Source organism: Urtica dioica, chromosome 4 (assembly GCF_054948205.1).
Source record: "Urtica dioica subsp. dioica isolate 48M chromosome 4, U.dioica_male_clone48M_v1_H2, whole genome shotgun sequence".
NCBI lineage: Eukaryota > Viridiplantae > Streptophyta > Magnoliopsida > Rosales > Urticaceae > Urtica > Urtica dioica.
In genome coordinates this window covers 3,651,341-3,667,543 of record NC_142759.1, presented here as the reverse complement: position 1 = coordinate 3,667,543, position 16,203 = coordinate 3,651,341, and the positions used below count along the sequence as shown (strand labels likewise).

General features: G+C 33.3%; 3 protein-coding genes across 3 annotated transcripts; 1 reads left to right on the top strand and 2 right to left on the bottom strand.

The window, feature by feature from the left end:
• The first annotated feature begins 1,400 nt into the window (after positions 1-1,400).
• On the top strand, positions 1,401-3,271 carry LOC149399401 (ENTH/ANTH/VHS superfamily protein). Its single transcript, XM_089612637.1, has 2 exons — positions 1,401-2,433; positions 2,780-3,271. The coding sequence occupies exons 1-2, from the start codon at positions 1,465-1,467 to the stop codon at positions 2,786-2,788; spliced, it is 978 nt and encodes a 325-aa protein (XP_089468763.1). The 5' UTR covers positions 1,401-1,464; the 3' UTR covers positions 2,789-3,271.
• Positions 3,272-7,669: 4,398 nt separating this feature from the next.
• On the bottom strand, positions 7,670-8,484 carry LOC149399400 (uncharacterized). Its single transcript, XM_089613800.1, has one exon. The coding sequence runs from the start codon at positions 8,353-8,355 to the stop codon at positions 7,885-7,887; it is 471 nt and encodes a 156-aa protein (XP_089469926.1). The 5' UTR covers positions 8,356-8,484; the 3' UTR covers positions 7,670-7,884.
• Positions 8,485-13,539: 5,055 nt separating this feature from the next.
• On the bottom strand, positions 13,540-15,219 carry LOC149399399 (bet1-like protein At1g29060). The gene is made up of 4 exons (XM_089611189.1): positions 15,119-15,219; positions 14,886-15,009; positions 14,079-14,135; positions 13,540-14,007 (listed from the first exon to the last, which is right to left on the bottom strand). Exons 1-4 carry the CDS (start codon positions 15,139-15,141, stop codon positions 13,849-13,851), a joined length of 363 nt encoding a protein of 120 aa, XP_089467315.1. The 5' UTR covers positions 15,142-15,219; the 3' UTR covers positions 13,540-13,848.
• Positions 15,220-16,203: the final 984 nt, after the last annotated feature.

Below are 16,203 nucleotides of genomic sequence, written 5' to 3'. Positions count from 1 at the left end.
TTTTCATTAATGTATTGTTGAAAAGATACATGTTTTGAACACTGGCTAATTGTGAAATATGTATAATTGTGCAAGACCCTCGAGCCAAATAATATTAGGCCCCGTTTGGTTATGTTTTCTATTCCTGTTTTCTGTTTTCTGATTCTAAATTCTAGAAAACAGTTTTAGAAAAACTGTTTGGTTATAAATTCAGAAAACAGATTTAGAATCATGTTTTTGTTTTCTTTGAAATTTGTTTAGAAAACAGAAAACAATGAAAAGTTGTTTTCTATTTTATCTCTATACAATTGAATGCAAATATAACCAAACAACATTTAAAATATTCTGAAACGTAATTCTAAATCTGTTTTTTAAATTTAAAAATTAGAATCAGAAAACAGAATTTAAAAACAGAAAACGAGTTTAGAAAACTAAACCAAACGGCCCCTTATATTGTACTCGACGCAATATTCCTTTATTACCTTCGCATAAGATTAGAGATTGCATGTAAGATACAATATTCTCTAAACGCCTGCTCTCGAATTTGACATAATTTTTCCTACTAGAAATAAAATTGAACGACCACGGTCACTATTTATATGTAATATGAGCGTGAAAAAACTCCGCTTTAGACGAATTATAAACATGCCATTAAAGCGTACATAAAATTTCAGTGATCTTGAGCTCGTCATACTTCATTGGCCTTCCTTGCATGAGCTATGTCGTCATTAAGTCTAATATGTCTGTCTCTGCGAACATTCTTACCAGACAGTTTAATGGAGTGAAGGAAAGGGTCTCTATACTTTGAATGAATACATCACTAATGCCAGGGCTTTCTCAGGCGATTCAAAGTTGGTGATCTCGCATGCATGCCAATTTTGAGTAAGAATAGAAGTCAAAAAGAGAACAATGTTTATTTTTGTTCGATGATGAATAAATATCAATTTTTAAATTGCGATATTAAATTTTAAGTGTTGGCAATTTAATTGCAATTTTGATTTAAATTGTTGATATTAAATTTCACTGGCAGACTTGTGTAATAGATTGCTTATATTGAAGCTTAACCAATTGGTACTGCTGGTTGAAATTCGGAACAATAATAAATTAATTTGAGAGTAATTACATCATTGTTTAGCCAGAGACTCCCGGATTTCTATGACAAGATCTTAATTAGGAATTCAAATATATCTTAAGAAGACTTATTGGCAAATTACGGATGAAAAGTTTTCATTACAATGTGAAAATGAGCAAAAATTAAAAAAATTCTTGATTCCAATGTTAATAACTCTATATACTATTATTATATGATATATATATATATAATATAGCCACATCCACATCTGTGCACAGTACACGCACACACACACCAAAAGAATATAGTTTTTATTTTATGTTTATTTAAAGCAACAATCGATGTATGAAGTTGACTAAACTTGTTACATATAAACCTCTAAAAACAAATTAAAATTTTGGAATTTTCCAGAGATGGTGAAGCTGAGCGTTCGAGGGCTGGTTGGGACCATAAAAGACAAAGCCTCTCAGGGACGCGCGGCGGTGACGTCATCGTCTCTTCTTCTTACTCTCCTACGCGCCACCACGCACGACCCACGCGCTCCGCCGCGACCCAAGCACATCGCGGCCGTGCTAGCCCTCGGCCGATCCTCACGCGCCTCCGCCTCCGCCGCCGTGGAGGCCCTCATGGACCGCCTCTCCAAGACCCGCGACGCCTACGTGGCACTCAAGTGCCTGATCGCCGCCCACCACGTGGCGTCCTCCGGAGGCTTCATCCTCCGCGATCAGCTCTCCGTCGTCCCCGCCGCCGGAGGACGAAACTACCTGAACCTCTCCAAGTTCCGTGACGTGGCGTCTCACGTGACGTGGCGGCTCTCGGATTGGGTCAGGTGGTACGGCGAGTATCTGGAGTGTCTCGTGTCTCTCTCTCGCGCTTTGGGTCGCTTTCTCGGCGAGATGTCGCCGGAATCGGAGATCTCCGTCGCGGCGGTGAGCAATGCCGAGCTGGTTAGGGAGACGGAATCGCTGGTTCGTCTGGTGGAGCAGATCGCGAGGCGGCCGGAGAATATTCCCGGGGAAAAGGTGGTCGAGGAGGTCACGGCGATGGTGGGGCGGGATTTGAGAGAAGCCATGGGAGAGATTCGGATCAGAGTCGTGGAGTTTGGAGAGAGGCTTGCTTGCCTGAGCTTCGGCGAGTCGGTTGAGTTGGTCTGCGCGTTGAAGAGGCTTCTGAGTTGCAGAGATTCTTTAGGGTTAGGGTTAGGGTTTGAGGATTTGGGGTTTTGGAGTCTCGTCGGACACGTCATCAGCGACAGATCGTCGTCTTCCCCGTTTGGGAATAAGCTCTTGAGGAAGAACGATTTGTGGACTGAGTCGGCTCGCTTCCCAGACCGAGTTCCCAGACCCGTTGACTTGGTCAAATTCGGGTCGGGCCGGTTGTCGGTTAGTGCTTTTTAAATTTTTAATCAGCGTTGTTTTTCATTAATTATTATTATTAGTTGTTGCGCATTTGTAATTATTTTGTACAAATAAATAGAATAGGTTTTTATTTATTTATTTACTATTTTGATATTCAGTTAATAATAATCCTAGATGGGATAAATAAATACGAAGACAACAAGTATATGATATGACTAGTCGATGCCACTCGATGGATATTAGTATTTTACTACAGGTTATTTATTTACAAATATCATTAATCGAAACAAAAAGTACGTGAAAACAGAAACAAAATGTTTTTATTTTGATTTGGATGTATAATTTTCGCATATATACTTGATTATTATAGGTGGGATAATTCTAAAGCTCAATCTCCGAATCAGCAAATCGAAGGAACAGTTTGAATTGAATCAGGGGTCATCGAAAAACACAACTCCCCAAATCAAGAATATTCATTGAAAAACGTAAGAATCAATTTGTCCATATTAGAAGGAAAAAAAATTGCACAATATATATGTGTATGTATAAATTTATGTGGGTTAATTATTTTAGCTAAAGCAAACAAAAACTAAAGAAATACAGAGCGTTAGCCGCGAGTGAAAACCACTGTGATTTAGTGCTCAACTTTTTGACATTTGAATGAGGAAGTGGTCAAGACCTTTAAAGCCCCTTTAATTAATAAACACACGTATTTTTTTTTTTTTTTTTGACTTGAATCACTTGATTGATATTTCAGTTAAATACGATGCCAATTATTGACTAATAACTAGAAAGTAGCTGGAATAGGATCGGGTAGGCAGGCATTGGATGCAAGAGTACGAAACAATTAATCTTTCCTTTATAATTTATCAACTGGGCAAACATGAAAAAAAAAAAATAATGACATCACTACCTGATAATCACGTATGGCCTAACTCGTTTAGAGTTGATAATTAAGCAATGCCAAGTGTGAGAACGTCAAACAATGTCAATTTTCTTTGTTGCTAATATAGCGTTTCAGCTCATCTTCTACCGCGCTGCCAACCAAACCGCTCGTCGTTTAAAGCCTCTAATAATTTCTTTTTTAGATCTTGTCGGTGTTGACCTCAATGGTGGTTTTTTTATCATTAATTAGCCTTTTCCCATATTATCATCCACGATCTCTCTGTGTAAAGACCAACGTGAATCTCTTCGTATGTTGTTACCTTGTTTTGTTGTCCAATTAGGCAACGGCGACTTCCATAAATTCCTATGTTGTGGTCTCTTGTACACGTCCGTGCTCCAAGCAATAGGGAGGACTGAACAACTTCAAGTGACACATCATAGGAGTTCATTTGATCTCAAGTTCATATCCAAATTCACGGAACATAATTGATAAGAGTTTTTTAAAGCTTAAGGTTTATTCTGTGACAGTGTAAATTTTTCAAGGGTTCTATGATTCTATGGCCATATACAAATTTTAAGTTTGTATAATAGTCAACATTTTGTTAATTATAATTAATTAGCTACTGATTTGATTAATTACATTTAAATTGACAACTTTGTCCAAATAATTCCAGCTTATTAATATTGGACAAAATTATCAATTTAATTATAATTAATAAAATCAACGACGGATTAATTATAATTAGTATAACATTGACTATTTAGCAAATAATAAGTTTGATGTGCCTTCGTTGCTTGTAAATTTCATTTTTCAGGGGTTATTTGTAAAAACTTCACCAAAAAAAAAAAAAAAAAAAAACTCTAGATGTTATTTGAGGAGAGTGAAGCAAGAAAAAAGAAAAAGATGTCACTAAGTTCGACGAGCTCTTATGGGACTCGGCACCCAGATGTACTCCAATACCTTCGTAAACTACCTTACATGCATCGTATAGTACTCTTTTTGAAATATTCACTATACATAAAAACGAAAGCCAAACCGAATGTGTTGGTCGAGTTGTAAGGGAGATTCTTGCGACTTTGATAGTCCCCAATCGATTCCCTCGGGACCTTACACTTGGGACCATTGGCGTAACCTCCTGATCGATAATGCCAGGGCCTCATGGATTATATTGGGCTCCAACCCGGGAACTTATGGTTATAAAAAAAATGTAAACAAAAGCCTACGAGAGCACATGAAACAATAGCTTGAAGCTGGTTTTGGATCAGTTTCAATCTATTATGTGTTCTTGTTGGTTTTTGTTTTCATTCAGAGTGAATGTTTCAAAAGTAATTTTATATGCCTTCTCTTGATGCTTATAAATGAAAATTCAGAGAATATTGATAGTGTACTCAGTATACTCTTGATAACCTGTGCCATCAATGAGGGGAATTGGCAAAGCCATGTAAATATTGTTGTCATTTATTGAATTATGCTGACAAAATTGAGTTATAAGTAATTTTGTCTATGATTTGCAAATTTCAAGACCATTTGGTTTCTTAACTTTTTATTTTTATTTTTTATTATTATTATTATTTAAAACGCAGGTGCAGACGATGAGTAGCTTGGATCTGTAAACGAGACTCTCGCTATTGAGTAATAATATGGTGGAGTCGCTTCAAGCTCATTTCACGTTCTCGCGCTGTTAAATTTTTGTAAGACTGCAATTTTTTGTTTTTACCATCTTTTGTAATATTTTGTGAAACAAAAGAGGATCATAATTTATGTGCTTCCAGAATTCCCCATAATAAATCAGAATGATTTAATCTCCCAAAAAAAAAAAAAAAAGAGTTTCAAACGGTTGATTATTGCTTAATATGTTTGTAAAGTTGCAGTGGAACTTTTTAAGCTAAGTTATCAAGCGCCAATCGCTATTTTATAATAGCTGGCAAATTTGTTTTAGGTGTATAGAGAGTGAAACGGTTGACTAGGGTTTATCTTAATTATAGAAGTCCTACAAAATTCATGAATAAAAAAAGGGATTAAATCTTGGCGGATTGCATTTTTGGTTTCTTATTCCATTTGGGTCGTTCAAGATTTATCGACCTACCATGATTAAAAATTCCCTTATAAATTATTACAGACTTTTACAAGAAACTAAAATATTTGTATTTTCATCGTTCAACCTGACCCTGCCAGCGATGAAGACAACGAGGCCGCAAGCGACGAGGAGCTTCGTTAAAGACCGTGAGAATTGACGAGGGTTGATCGGTTTCGGAGACGACGGAACAGAGCGACGACGGCGAGCTACTTCAGAGGCGATTTTTGTCAAGAAGTTGAAGGACGAGAATATTCCTGGTCACGCCGAGTTCTTCCGAGGACTGCGATGGCATCAGCGACACAAAAGGCGGAGACGAAGAGAGACAATCAGAAGACAGACTCAAAGCTGAGATCCGCGAGGATCAAGCGGCGGAGACAGTGACACGGTGTTTGCCTGTATTGCCATGGAGTCTGGAATTTTAGTGGTCTGAAGAAGAAGAATGAGACGAAGGAAATAGCACTCCGGCGAAGACTCTCTTTCGTGATTGATAATCTTCGGCGACGATCGTGGATTGAAGTGTGCAAGGCTAGTGAAGTGAAGAAGTACGAGTACGTCATCGATCCAATGTGGAAGGGAAAGTGCATGAATCTATAACGTGTTATGGGCTTTTTTCAAGTTTGGACTGGGCTTATGGATCTTTTCAATATCTTGAGGTCAATGAATATTTTGAAGGGTAGAGGAGTTGTTATGGGCTGGAATGCTACGACATTTCCTATAGCAAAAAAGCTGAAAATAACTCTTTTATATTTTTTTATTCGTTGATGTTTACTCTAAAATATTTTATTGTGCCTATATAAAATGGCAATTTATAACGGAATGAAGAAACAATTAAAATACAAACAAATTTTTAGTTACTCTTTTTAAATCGATAACTAGGTTAACTTTAAGCGACCTTTAATGGAGGACTTAAAAATAATGTACTTTTCTTTTTTTGTTAGAAAGAGTCGTGGTTAACTTTATTATAAATTGTAGACATTTTCAACAACTTTTTTTTTTTTAAGGGGGCATTGTCAACACAGTTTATGAATATATGATAAATATTTATGCTTAATGATTAAATAATGTCTGTCGAATTCGCCCCTCTAAAAAATTCCATTTGGGAAGTATACTTATATTATAGAAAAATATGGACTTTAATATAATATAAGTGGTATGGATTCTATGGAAATCTAAATATATAATAATTGAATTTGGCGACAAATACAAACACCCTAGGACAAGGTAAATATTGGAGTTACCACGTGTCCAATTTTTTGCTTAATTATATATTTACTCAATCAATTAAGAACATATGATGATTGATGAGTAGTAGATAAACCATCGATTTCACCACTTTGACAAATAACTCGAATTTGATATGTTTACTTACATTGTAGGAAAAATTGGATTTCAATGTAAACATTGGCTAATGAGTTTATTTACATCTCCTTTTCCCGTATTTTTTTTATATCACACAGCTAACTAAAAAGACTAGCCCCCCCAAAAAGTCATCATATCATATATAATTTGACGTATCTTCTCCCTAAGTATATACACCTAATAGTTAAAGAGGTCACAAAAAATTGTATAAAGATTTGTGTAAGAGGATAGAAAAGGAAGACGTTTCAACTGAAAATATCCAATCAAAGCAAATGTAATTGATTTTGTTATCCACTTAATCGAAATTAACTGTTTTAACCTTTTTATAATATTCATTCATTTATTTTAATCAATATTAGGACATTACATTATATGTTGATTTTCTCTTGCTATGGAATTAGTCAATAAAAATTTTAATAGTCAATTGTTATGTTATATAATACCAAAAAAAAAAAAAAAAAAAAATCAACTCTAGCAAACTGGTTAAGCCACCAGCTAACGAGCTTCATTAACAATGCATGACTTTCGTACGAGTAACACCAAATACACTTTATTAAGAACATCGTGATTGTTAGTGAAAAAAAATTCCATCCGCGAATGACGAAACACAAAGACACAGACACGCGTATTTTTTAATTAGGGTAAAATCGAAACAGTAAATCCAAAATTAAACGGAGTGCATGTTATTGTTATATGAAAAAAGCCAAGATTCATAAGAAAAATAATGACAACTTTTCATTAGTATTCAACTAATTATTAAATTTACAACGAAGACTCAAAATCCACATGAAATTCAGAAACATATAAATGAATCATAGTACGTAGTCACGCTCATCTCAAATCATCAGACACCACAAACACATATACAAAATCAACTCTATAGAAACAAAAACAAAAAATAATAATAATAATCAAACGAAGAAAAAGAAGAAGGCGAATTATTCAAATGTGAAACATCAATAATTAATAAAAATAAATTTTAAAAAAGAAAAGAAAATAATAATATAGATCATCTCATGTCCGAAAATAATAATAACAATATATAATTAAAAAAAATAAATACACGATAACCAATTATTAAAGCAACCTCTCTCTAGAGAAAGAGAGAGAGAGGCAACGAATCACAATCTGCCACGCGTACTCATCACAACCTCTAAGCCAAAGCCACAGCGAGGAAGGTTCCGGCGAGGGCGGTTCCGGCAATGACGGCCCGGCTGGTCCACCCGGCGGCGAAGCTGCCGCTGGGAGAGTCTCCGTTCGGAACCTCGGCGGAGGGTCCGGGGCCCAAAGGACCAGACGGAGCGTCGGAGGTCGGTTCGCCGGCCGGGGTCGGCGTGTTGGTTTCGGGGGTGGGAGCGGCGCCGGGAGTCGCCGCCGGAGTTGGCACAACGACCGGGGTCGGGGTGAGAGCCGGAGGAGAAGCAACCGGAGCCGGAGGAGGGGCGGTGGTGGTGGGAGGAGTCGCCGGAGGGGGAGTGGCGGTGGTGGTCGGAGGAGTCGCCGTAGGTGGAGATGCGGTGGTGGTGGGCGGCGAGGCGGTGGGTGGAGAGGTCGGGGCTTGAGCCATGCATGACGTGGCCAAAAGACCCAAAACCATCATCACTTGAAACATGATCATCTTCATTTTTAGATTATGATATCAAAGTGACTAAACAAACACTAACACCTTTTTTTTTTTTGGGTTTTGGGTTTTTTGTGTCTTGTGTTTGTGAGTGAGGGATTTTGTGAAGGGATAGGTGTTATTATATATATAAATTTGAAAAGGAAGAGAAGAGGAAGAGAGATAAGTAATTTAAATAATAAATTGTTTAATTCTACATGAAGATTCCTTGATTTATTGGTTATTTAATATACGTATATATATATATATATATATATATATATATATATTTAGTTGTATTCACGTATAAATGTGTTGTGTTTTTTTTTTTTTTTTTTTTTGGGTTCATGTACCAAACAGACATTTTCACCCATTATGATATTTGTGCTAAGAAATGATGTTAATAATCGGTCAGGCTTGTCTCAAGAATCACATACGGGAAGGTTTACCAATTCTATGCTCTGAGATCATGACACGTTTTTAGATAGGGGGCTTTTAAGTCAAACCAAAATGACATTAATTATTATATAAGATGAATCACTATGCGTTAAGCTCTTTTTTTCAACCATTTTACAAAAGTCCAAAGATCAACGGCCATTACGTTCTTTAAATATTAAGAATCTCTTATTCTCCAAACACAAAAAAATCTAGCGTACGACCGATCTGACCGTAATTCCCTGAGCTCTTTCCGCCACGTGGCACCATAGACAACTAATCACAACTTGTCAGATCATCATATTGCACTTTCTAATTGGTGTGCTAATAATTTGGAACTAAAAATGTTATTTACAACTGGTAAATGTACACCAATATAAAGGAATTGTATTCTAAACGAAGCATTTCTGGACTAATTAGCTGGGTGATCAATCATTACGTGTTGGGTATATTGAATTTAAATGACACTCATATAATTGTATTAAAACAAATGTTCTTACAATAATGCAACCGTTGCAAATGGGAAACAACTAACATGTTCACCACAACTAATTATAATTAAAATATTATGGAGCCAGCAAAACTATATATGTATGTATGTGTGCGTATATATTCCTATTCCATTGTATTTATTCTCTCAGTGCCTTGTGACATGTAACTCAGCAAGTAATTTGGTTGAAGACAAACGTTTTGCACCAATCCTAGTGGACACGTGGCAGAATGGTAATTGGGTTGCATGGTTTTTTGTGTGTAAACCAAAGAGATATAGGTCAATATCTATCTGAATGTCTTGGTTGTTTTAATTATATATTTACTAATTAATTGACCAAAAAAATATATGCATAACTTGATTGACAAATAGGAGCTGTCATAAGCTGGCAATAGATATTGATCATGTTAATACAAAATGTAATATATATAATATTTGTACAAAAGGTGTGGTTTGCATGTGCATGAGCAATGTGCAAATATAATAATATTCACACAATAATTGTCTATTTGGCCCGCAATATGGAATTATGTTCTCCAAAAAAGCAGAGAAATAAAGTCGTTATCTTGTTGTCTTCTTTCCTTTTGCTTCTCATCTCATCTCTCCTCTCTTGGTTATAGATTTAAGAAGAATTCAAACCACGTTGTTCTCTTTTCATTTGGCTAATTCTAATTAAATAAAACCCCGCGTCTTCAAGTAAATGTCTCGGATCAATTAAGTCTCAAACAGTTATTAGTTTTTGGCTTCTTAGATTCAATTTTATTTGCATAAACTAATAGGACTAATATGTAAACACAGAAAAGTGGCTATGATCAATTCTATATATAATTTAAACCATTCCAACCCTAATTAATTAGCATTATGATATCATTTCGTGTTGAAATTATCGCAGCACATGAACAAGTTCTAATGAAATAAATAAACTAACATTTTATTCTTTCCAACTCATCAATAATATTAACACTATTTTTTTATTAAAAGAAATAGATAATAAAAGAAAAGAAAAGTCAAAGATGAAGAAAGAAAAAAAAAGGGTAAGGCTTTTAGGTAACCTAGATGTAGAAACTCCAATATTAATATAGTAATTATTTAATTACTTGATAAAGGAACGTTTATGGCAATGCTAGGACGTTCACAAATATTTATCTTTCCTTCTCTTGCTCCGGTAAAAAAAAATTAATATTTTTTTCTCCTTCTGTTGCTAATGACGACAAACTTCTTGACGATTTCTAAATCCAATTCATTTTTTTTAAATTGGTATTTGGTAAACGAATATAGAATTTAAAATGGCTTACTAAGAAGGGTGCAAGAAAGAAACTGGATAATTTCCTAGGAAAATAATATTGATAAAGTCGTGAAAGTTATGATTCCTGCGAAAAGTAGAGAGAGAAACTTCTTGGAGGTAGTTTTGATCAGCGATCGTAATGATTGTAAATACTCAAATAATATAAGAGTAAAATTTTTAATCAATATATTTTTTGCGTGTACGTTAATATTTCTGTGTATCAATATAAAACTAGTTTTCGATTACCGTGAGTTTTTAATTTTGTAAAATATAAATGTTGAGATTCTTAGTAATATTAATCGCAAATAAATCATTTTTGTAGAGTTGTAGAAAATTGATTAGAAGTTTCCATATACGAGGGTAACTGATTTTTTTTCTCTCTTAGATATAGCCGTTACAAGAGTTGAATATTTTTAGTAATTAAATAGTCAAATTATAATTTTAATTGAGGGTAGCATTTTTTTGCTATTTCATACAATTTCTTCATTGTTAAATTACTCAATATTAGTGCTTAAAAATATCCTGATTAAGTATTTTAAATGATCTATTGCTTTTGAATTTATGAAAATTGGCATAGTGAAAATAGAGAATATCATACTACAAGGCATATAAGAATATACATCAAAACCAATCAAGAATATTTTAAATTACGATGATGATATCTACTTTTATCGTTATAAATTTACAAGCAACAATTAATAAAAATATCGATTAATAGATATAAATTAAAAGATTGTGATAATATTTACTGTCATTATACCCATTTTGATAAATTACGACATAAAAAACCAATTAAATATTTACTAAGGGATAATTTAATAACATCTAAACGAAGGCATGAATATAATATATTCAAAATTACGGGGTAAAAGAAAAAAAAATATTTGACTTAAATTAATAGGTATGAAATATATTTTCCAAATGGTTAATAGATATTTTATTTTATTCGCCAAATGGCGGCATATGATGGTAGATATAGTAAGATGAAGTATAGAACACATTTACGAATTAGTGATGGAGAGTGAGGATTGGTGGGTGATTTAGAGGACTAGCACAATTCAACCTTTGACTTTAAATTTACAGCCGATTTTTTTAATTAAAAAAATACTCAGTCTAAGTTATTGATTCAATATGTTAAAATATAGAAAATATAATTTGTTTTCTGAATTCATGCCTTAAAAATGACTATTTTATAACAATATGAAATTGAGAAAAAATATTGGACGCACAACCTCAAGGAGATTGGCCATGCTGTTATATCCTTTCAAAATAAGAAGAGAAATAGGACATGGTCTCCTTGTTTGAAAATTGCCAGGAGAATTAAAAAAACTTGAAAGTCCATCTCTAACTAAGCAGGGATTGTAAAATATCTTAATTGATCAACTCTTCAGACCAAGTCAAAAACTAAGTGGAAAAATATAAAACTTGAATGAAAAATACAGTGAAAATTGTATGTGTTGGTGTGTTTTGAAACTAATCACAAAAATAATGTGTAAAGTTTTTGTCCCGATAATAATTTTTTTCAAGTAGTAATTAATCATTTTTTAAGATTAATTTTTAAATTTATTTTCTGTTTTATTAAGCTATATTTAATATTTTGTTTTATTGTTTACAGTCTCAATTTTAAGAAAAACAATTGTTTACTATTTTACTTTTTTTTTAAGAATTTAAATCTTTCACTATTTAAAAAAGAGATTTATAACTAACTAGGCCACTTTAAACATGTGATTTTGGATCTAGCCTATGTTTGACAATTTTTAGAGATATAGCCAAATGGCTTATGTGGAAATAATTAAGGTATAATTTGCCTTTATTTATTAACAAATTCGTCACTTTCTCTTTCCTATTTTTTTTCAAATAATTTTTTTTGCATCAAAACTTCAAAAAATTTGTATATTTCTCATACGAACTCGAAATTGAATGATTTCAGATCCTACAAATTCGTGGCGTCGAGATCTTCAAAAATTATGTTTAATGTATCATATTTATGTTTCCATTTATTTTTTTGATAATTTCAAAAAATTTCAGTTATTTCCATATTTAAGGTAGTAACGTGATTTTTCTACATCTATGATATTAAACATGATTTTTAAACAAATACAATGGATCTATTTTTGAAGATCTCGGCGTCACGAGTACATAGGATTTGAAATCAATCAATTTCGAGTTCATATGAGATAGATATAGTTTTTTTAAGTTTTTATGTAAAAAAAAAGTGTAGGAAAAAAGTAGGAGAGAGAAAATGACGAATTTGTTAATAAATAAGGGTAAATCATATCTTAATTATTGCCAAATAAACCTATTGACTATTTCACTAAAAGTTATGAAACATAAGTTAAAAACAAATTTCATAGTTTTATTTTGACTATTTTGCTACACTACCCTTTAAAAAATATAAAGCGATCATTAGTGTGTTCATCACTAGTCATGAGTCATGACTGTGTTAAATGAAAGCCAAACTTGGTCAAGCTATTTTGAAAGCCATGTAAATAATTTCCAACCAACTATTTGTTACTAAACTCAGAGATAAGAGAACCACTACATTACAACTTGTTGTCCATAATGTCATTTCAAATTGCAGAAGAGTTATCAATTTTTTATACTATAAATTTTGTTTATGACTCGACAGGTTTTGGAAGACATGACAGCGTAGATTAACTCTAACATTGTTGCAAAGATAACAACTTGGGTAATAAATACGTCTATCTTTCAACCAAATGTAAAAAAAAAAAAAAAAAAAAAAAAAAGCTAGTCCGAGTAGCGAATCACAGTTATTGAATTTGTCATAATCATTGTACATGACCTTAGTTCAACATCGATTGAACTGCATATCGTACCAAAACGAGTGGTGTGTTTTAAAAGTGCGACATTTTTAAAATAATAATTATTGAAACTTGAAACCGTAAAGAAAGTTAAACGAAGCCCAAATAAATAAATCACTTTTTAATTTTTTATTTATAAATACTAAAAGGCGTTGAAGTATAAAATACACACGAGGGATAAAACGGTAACTTGCACCCAACTCAAAGATAATAAGACTTTCGCTTAGCTACCAACAATGGATGCAGATTAATATTCTTTAGATTCCATGACAACACTGATTTGGAAACCTTGACCAGAAATTACTAAAATATATAGCATGTCCAACAATGGTGGTAGTGATTTCATTTGGTAAACAACCCGTCTGTATGTCGCTGATATAATTTACCTAATTATGTCTACACTCACAAAGTATGAAGCTCGTCAAAGTCACAAGTATTGGCTCACAAAGTGCGCTCTCTGATCCTAAACAACAGTCGAGAGTCTCTCATTTTCTACCGAGCTTGGCCAAGAAGTAAACAAATGTGAAAAGGAGAAGCCCGAAAACAACGACATGAACAGTGTGGTTCGAGCTCTGCTGTACCGTTCGGCTCAACCTTCTCATCCCGTTTTTCAACCTATCCCCGGCTTGACTCAACGTGTTTTGCTGTTGTTTAAAATAAATAAATAAATATAACCATTTCTCATCTAATTAAAATATGATGTGTGCTTTCTTACCAGATCTGTTATGAGCTCATTCTGCACTTTTGTTTCCGTTTCAATCTCTTGCGCGACCTGTATATGTATATTTAGTACCAAAATATCAGAGATCACAAGACACAATCACCCAAAACATGACTGAATAAAAACTAAGATTCTAGTTGGCCAATTCGATTAGTTTCATCTGGTCTGCAAAGTTCATTCACAAATTCGGATATAATTTCAATGGCAAATCTGTATCACCAACTGTTTGTAAAGGATAATAGATGCTAGAAAATCTCTCCCATTGTCACCTAATAACTTAGAAAATCTCTCCCATTATTTTAAGCCTTTGATTCTTCGGAATTAGACGACAAGTACAAATTTCGCCACTCCATTCTCAATTCTAGAGTCAGATATATCTACCCGAAATAGAGGAAAAAGATATCAACTTTGCTGATCTTTTGATCCTTTTTCACGGGAAACAAGATGATCATAACTTAACTTACGTGTCACTGAATCGAGTTCATGAAATCTCTTGAAAAAATAAAGATCATCACTTGTATTATAAAGATAAAAAACATAAAGTAGAGCCGAGAAACGGCTCAAAACCCCTCCAAATAAACATCAAATAAATTGCAAACTTATTCAATACTAGAATCAAGTTAAACCCCTATCACTGATTGAACTGCTAGTTTTTTTCATTAGAGGTGAAAAGTCAACAATTTTGACCAAATCCCTACCCCCTCGAATAATTTATTTGGGCAAATTCAAGACAAAAAGCAAGAGTTTTTTCCCAATACAAATTCCAAAAGGAATAGAAGAAGAGATAAATTTAGGGCTTACGGTTTTAAGGCGATTGACTTGGGAATAAAGACCAGTGATTTGGTCATCGAGTTCAGAGTGCAATGGATCGATCCTCAGCTGAATCTCATCCTGACTACTCACCGGCCTCGCGCTCAGGCCTTCTCTGCCATAAATCGGAATAAAAAAAAACAAAATCAGATACATACATACATACGTATATATATATATATATATATATATATATCGACGATGATAGGGATGGGTTTGAGTACCTTGATCTGTAAGGGTTCGCCATGATTTCTTCAGGTCCTCTGAGAATTCAACAACGCTTAATATCGCCAAACGTTTTCTTTTTGTGCTCTTAATGTATGGGTTTAGTTTTTTTTTTTTATTTTACCCCAGATTTCTTATTAATATCTTATTTGACCTACACAATTCTTTGAACTTATAATTTAGCCCAAATCGAGAAATTATTATACTTTAGACCCGATGGGTATTATTTATGGCCGTTTATGATCATGTATCGCCTAATACACCTAAACTAAAAAATTAACACTTTTTTTTTTTTTGGCAATGAAAGAACTCAAAGTGAAATAATTGATACATTAAAAAAAAACTTAGTAAATAATAAATTTATAAAATTGAAAGCTATTTAAAAAAAAAATTGAAAAGTGAATCGTAATCACAATTACAACATGTCGATTTTTTTAAAGTAAAAACAAGAAGCACTTTTGCATTAAGTTACTTTAGAGACAACAATTTTGGAGACCAGACCATAACATTATTACTATTACAAAATTACGCAACCTACTGTAACAAATTTGTATGTTGTCTTTGATCATGTCTTTTAATATGAAATTATGGAAATAAGAAATATTTAAATATCTTTGTCAACGTGTTCATTATAATAACAATCTCTGGCAGGTTCAATCGTTTTAATACAATTTATACTTTAAATCGTATTTATTTGAAGTGATTGAAATTTGAAACGGATTTGTTGATACAACGGTCTCAAGGATTTAACATTTGATTGTAATTTCGGATGACAATACAAATCCCTTGGTTGGAAGACTAACCTAAATATGAACATAAAACCGGTTAAGAGAGGATAAATGTAATAAAAAAAAATTTAAAAAAATATTATTATATAAGAAATTTGATGACCGTTTTTTCTACTACGTTTTTTGCTTGATGACAGAACATATATTTGTCATTTGAAAAAAAATATATGGGCTATATGTCACCAAACGGTAAACATAGTTTTGCACTTTTGCTGGGAGGTGTACATAGGAAGAATATATTTACTATAAACGACATGTCATTTCATTTATATAAAACACGACAAAAACCTTTTCAG

Bases quoted from the DNA above. Each gene is read 5' to 3' on its own strand.
- LOC149399401 (XM_089612637.1), top strand. From the start codon at position 1,465: ATGGTGAAGCTGAGCGTTCGAGGGCTGGTTGGGACCATAAAAGACAAA.
- LOC149399400 (XM_089613800.1), bottom strand. From the start codon at position 8,355: ATGAAGATGATCATGTTTCAAGTGATGATGGTTTTGGGTCTTTTGGCC.
- LOC149399399 (XM_089611189.1), bottom strand. From the start codon at position 15,141: ATGGCGAACCCTTACAGATCAAG. The intron at 15,010-15,118 runs GTACTCAAACCC...GATTTATGGCAG, and splicing joins GCGAACCCTTACAGATCAAG to AGAAGGCCTGAGCGCGAGGC. The intron at 14,136-14,885 runs GTAAGCCCTAAA...ATACATATACAG, and splicing joins AAGTCAATCGCCTTAAAACC to GTCGCGCAAGAGATTGAAAC.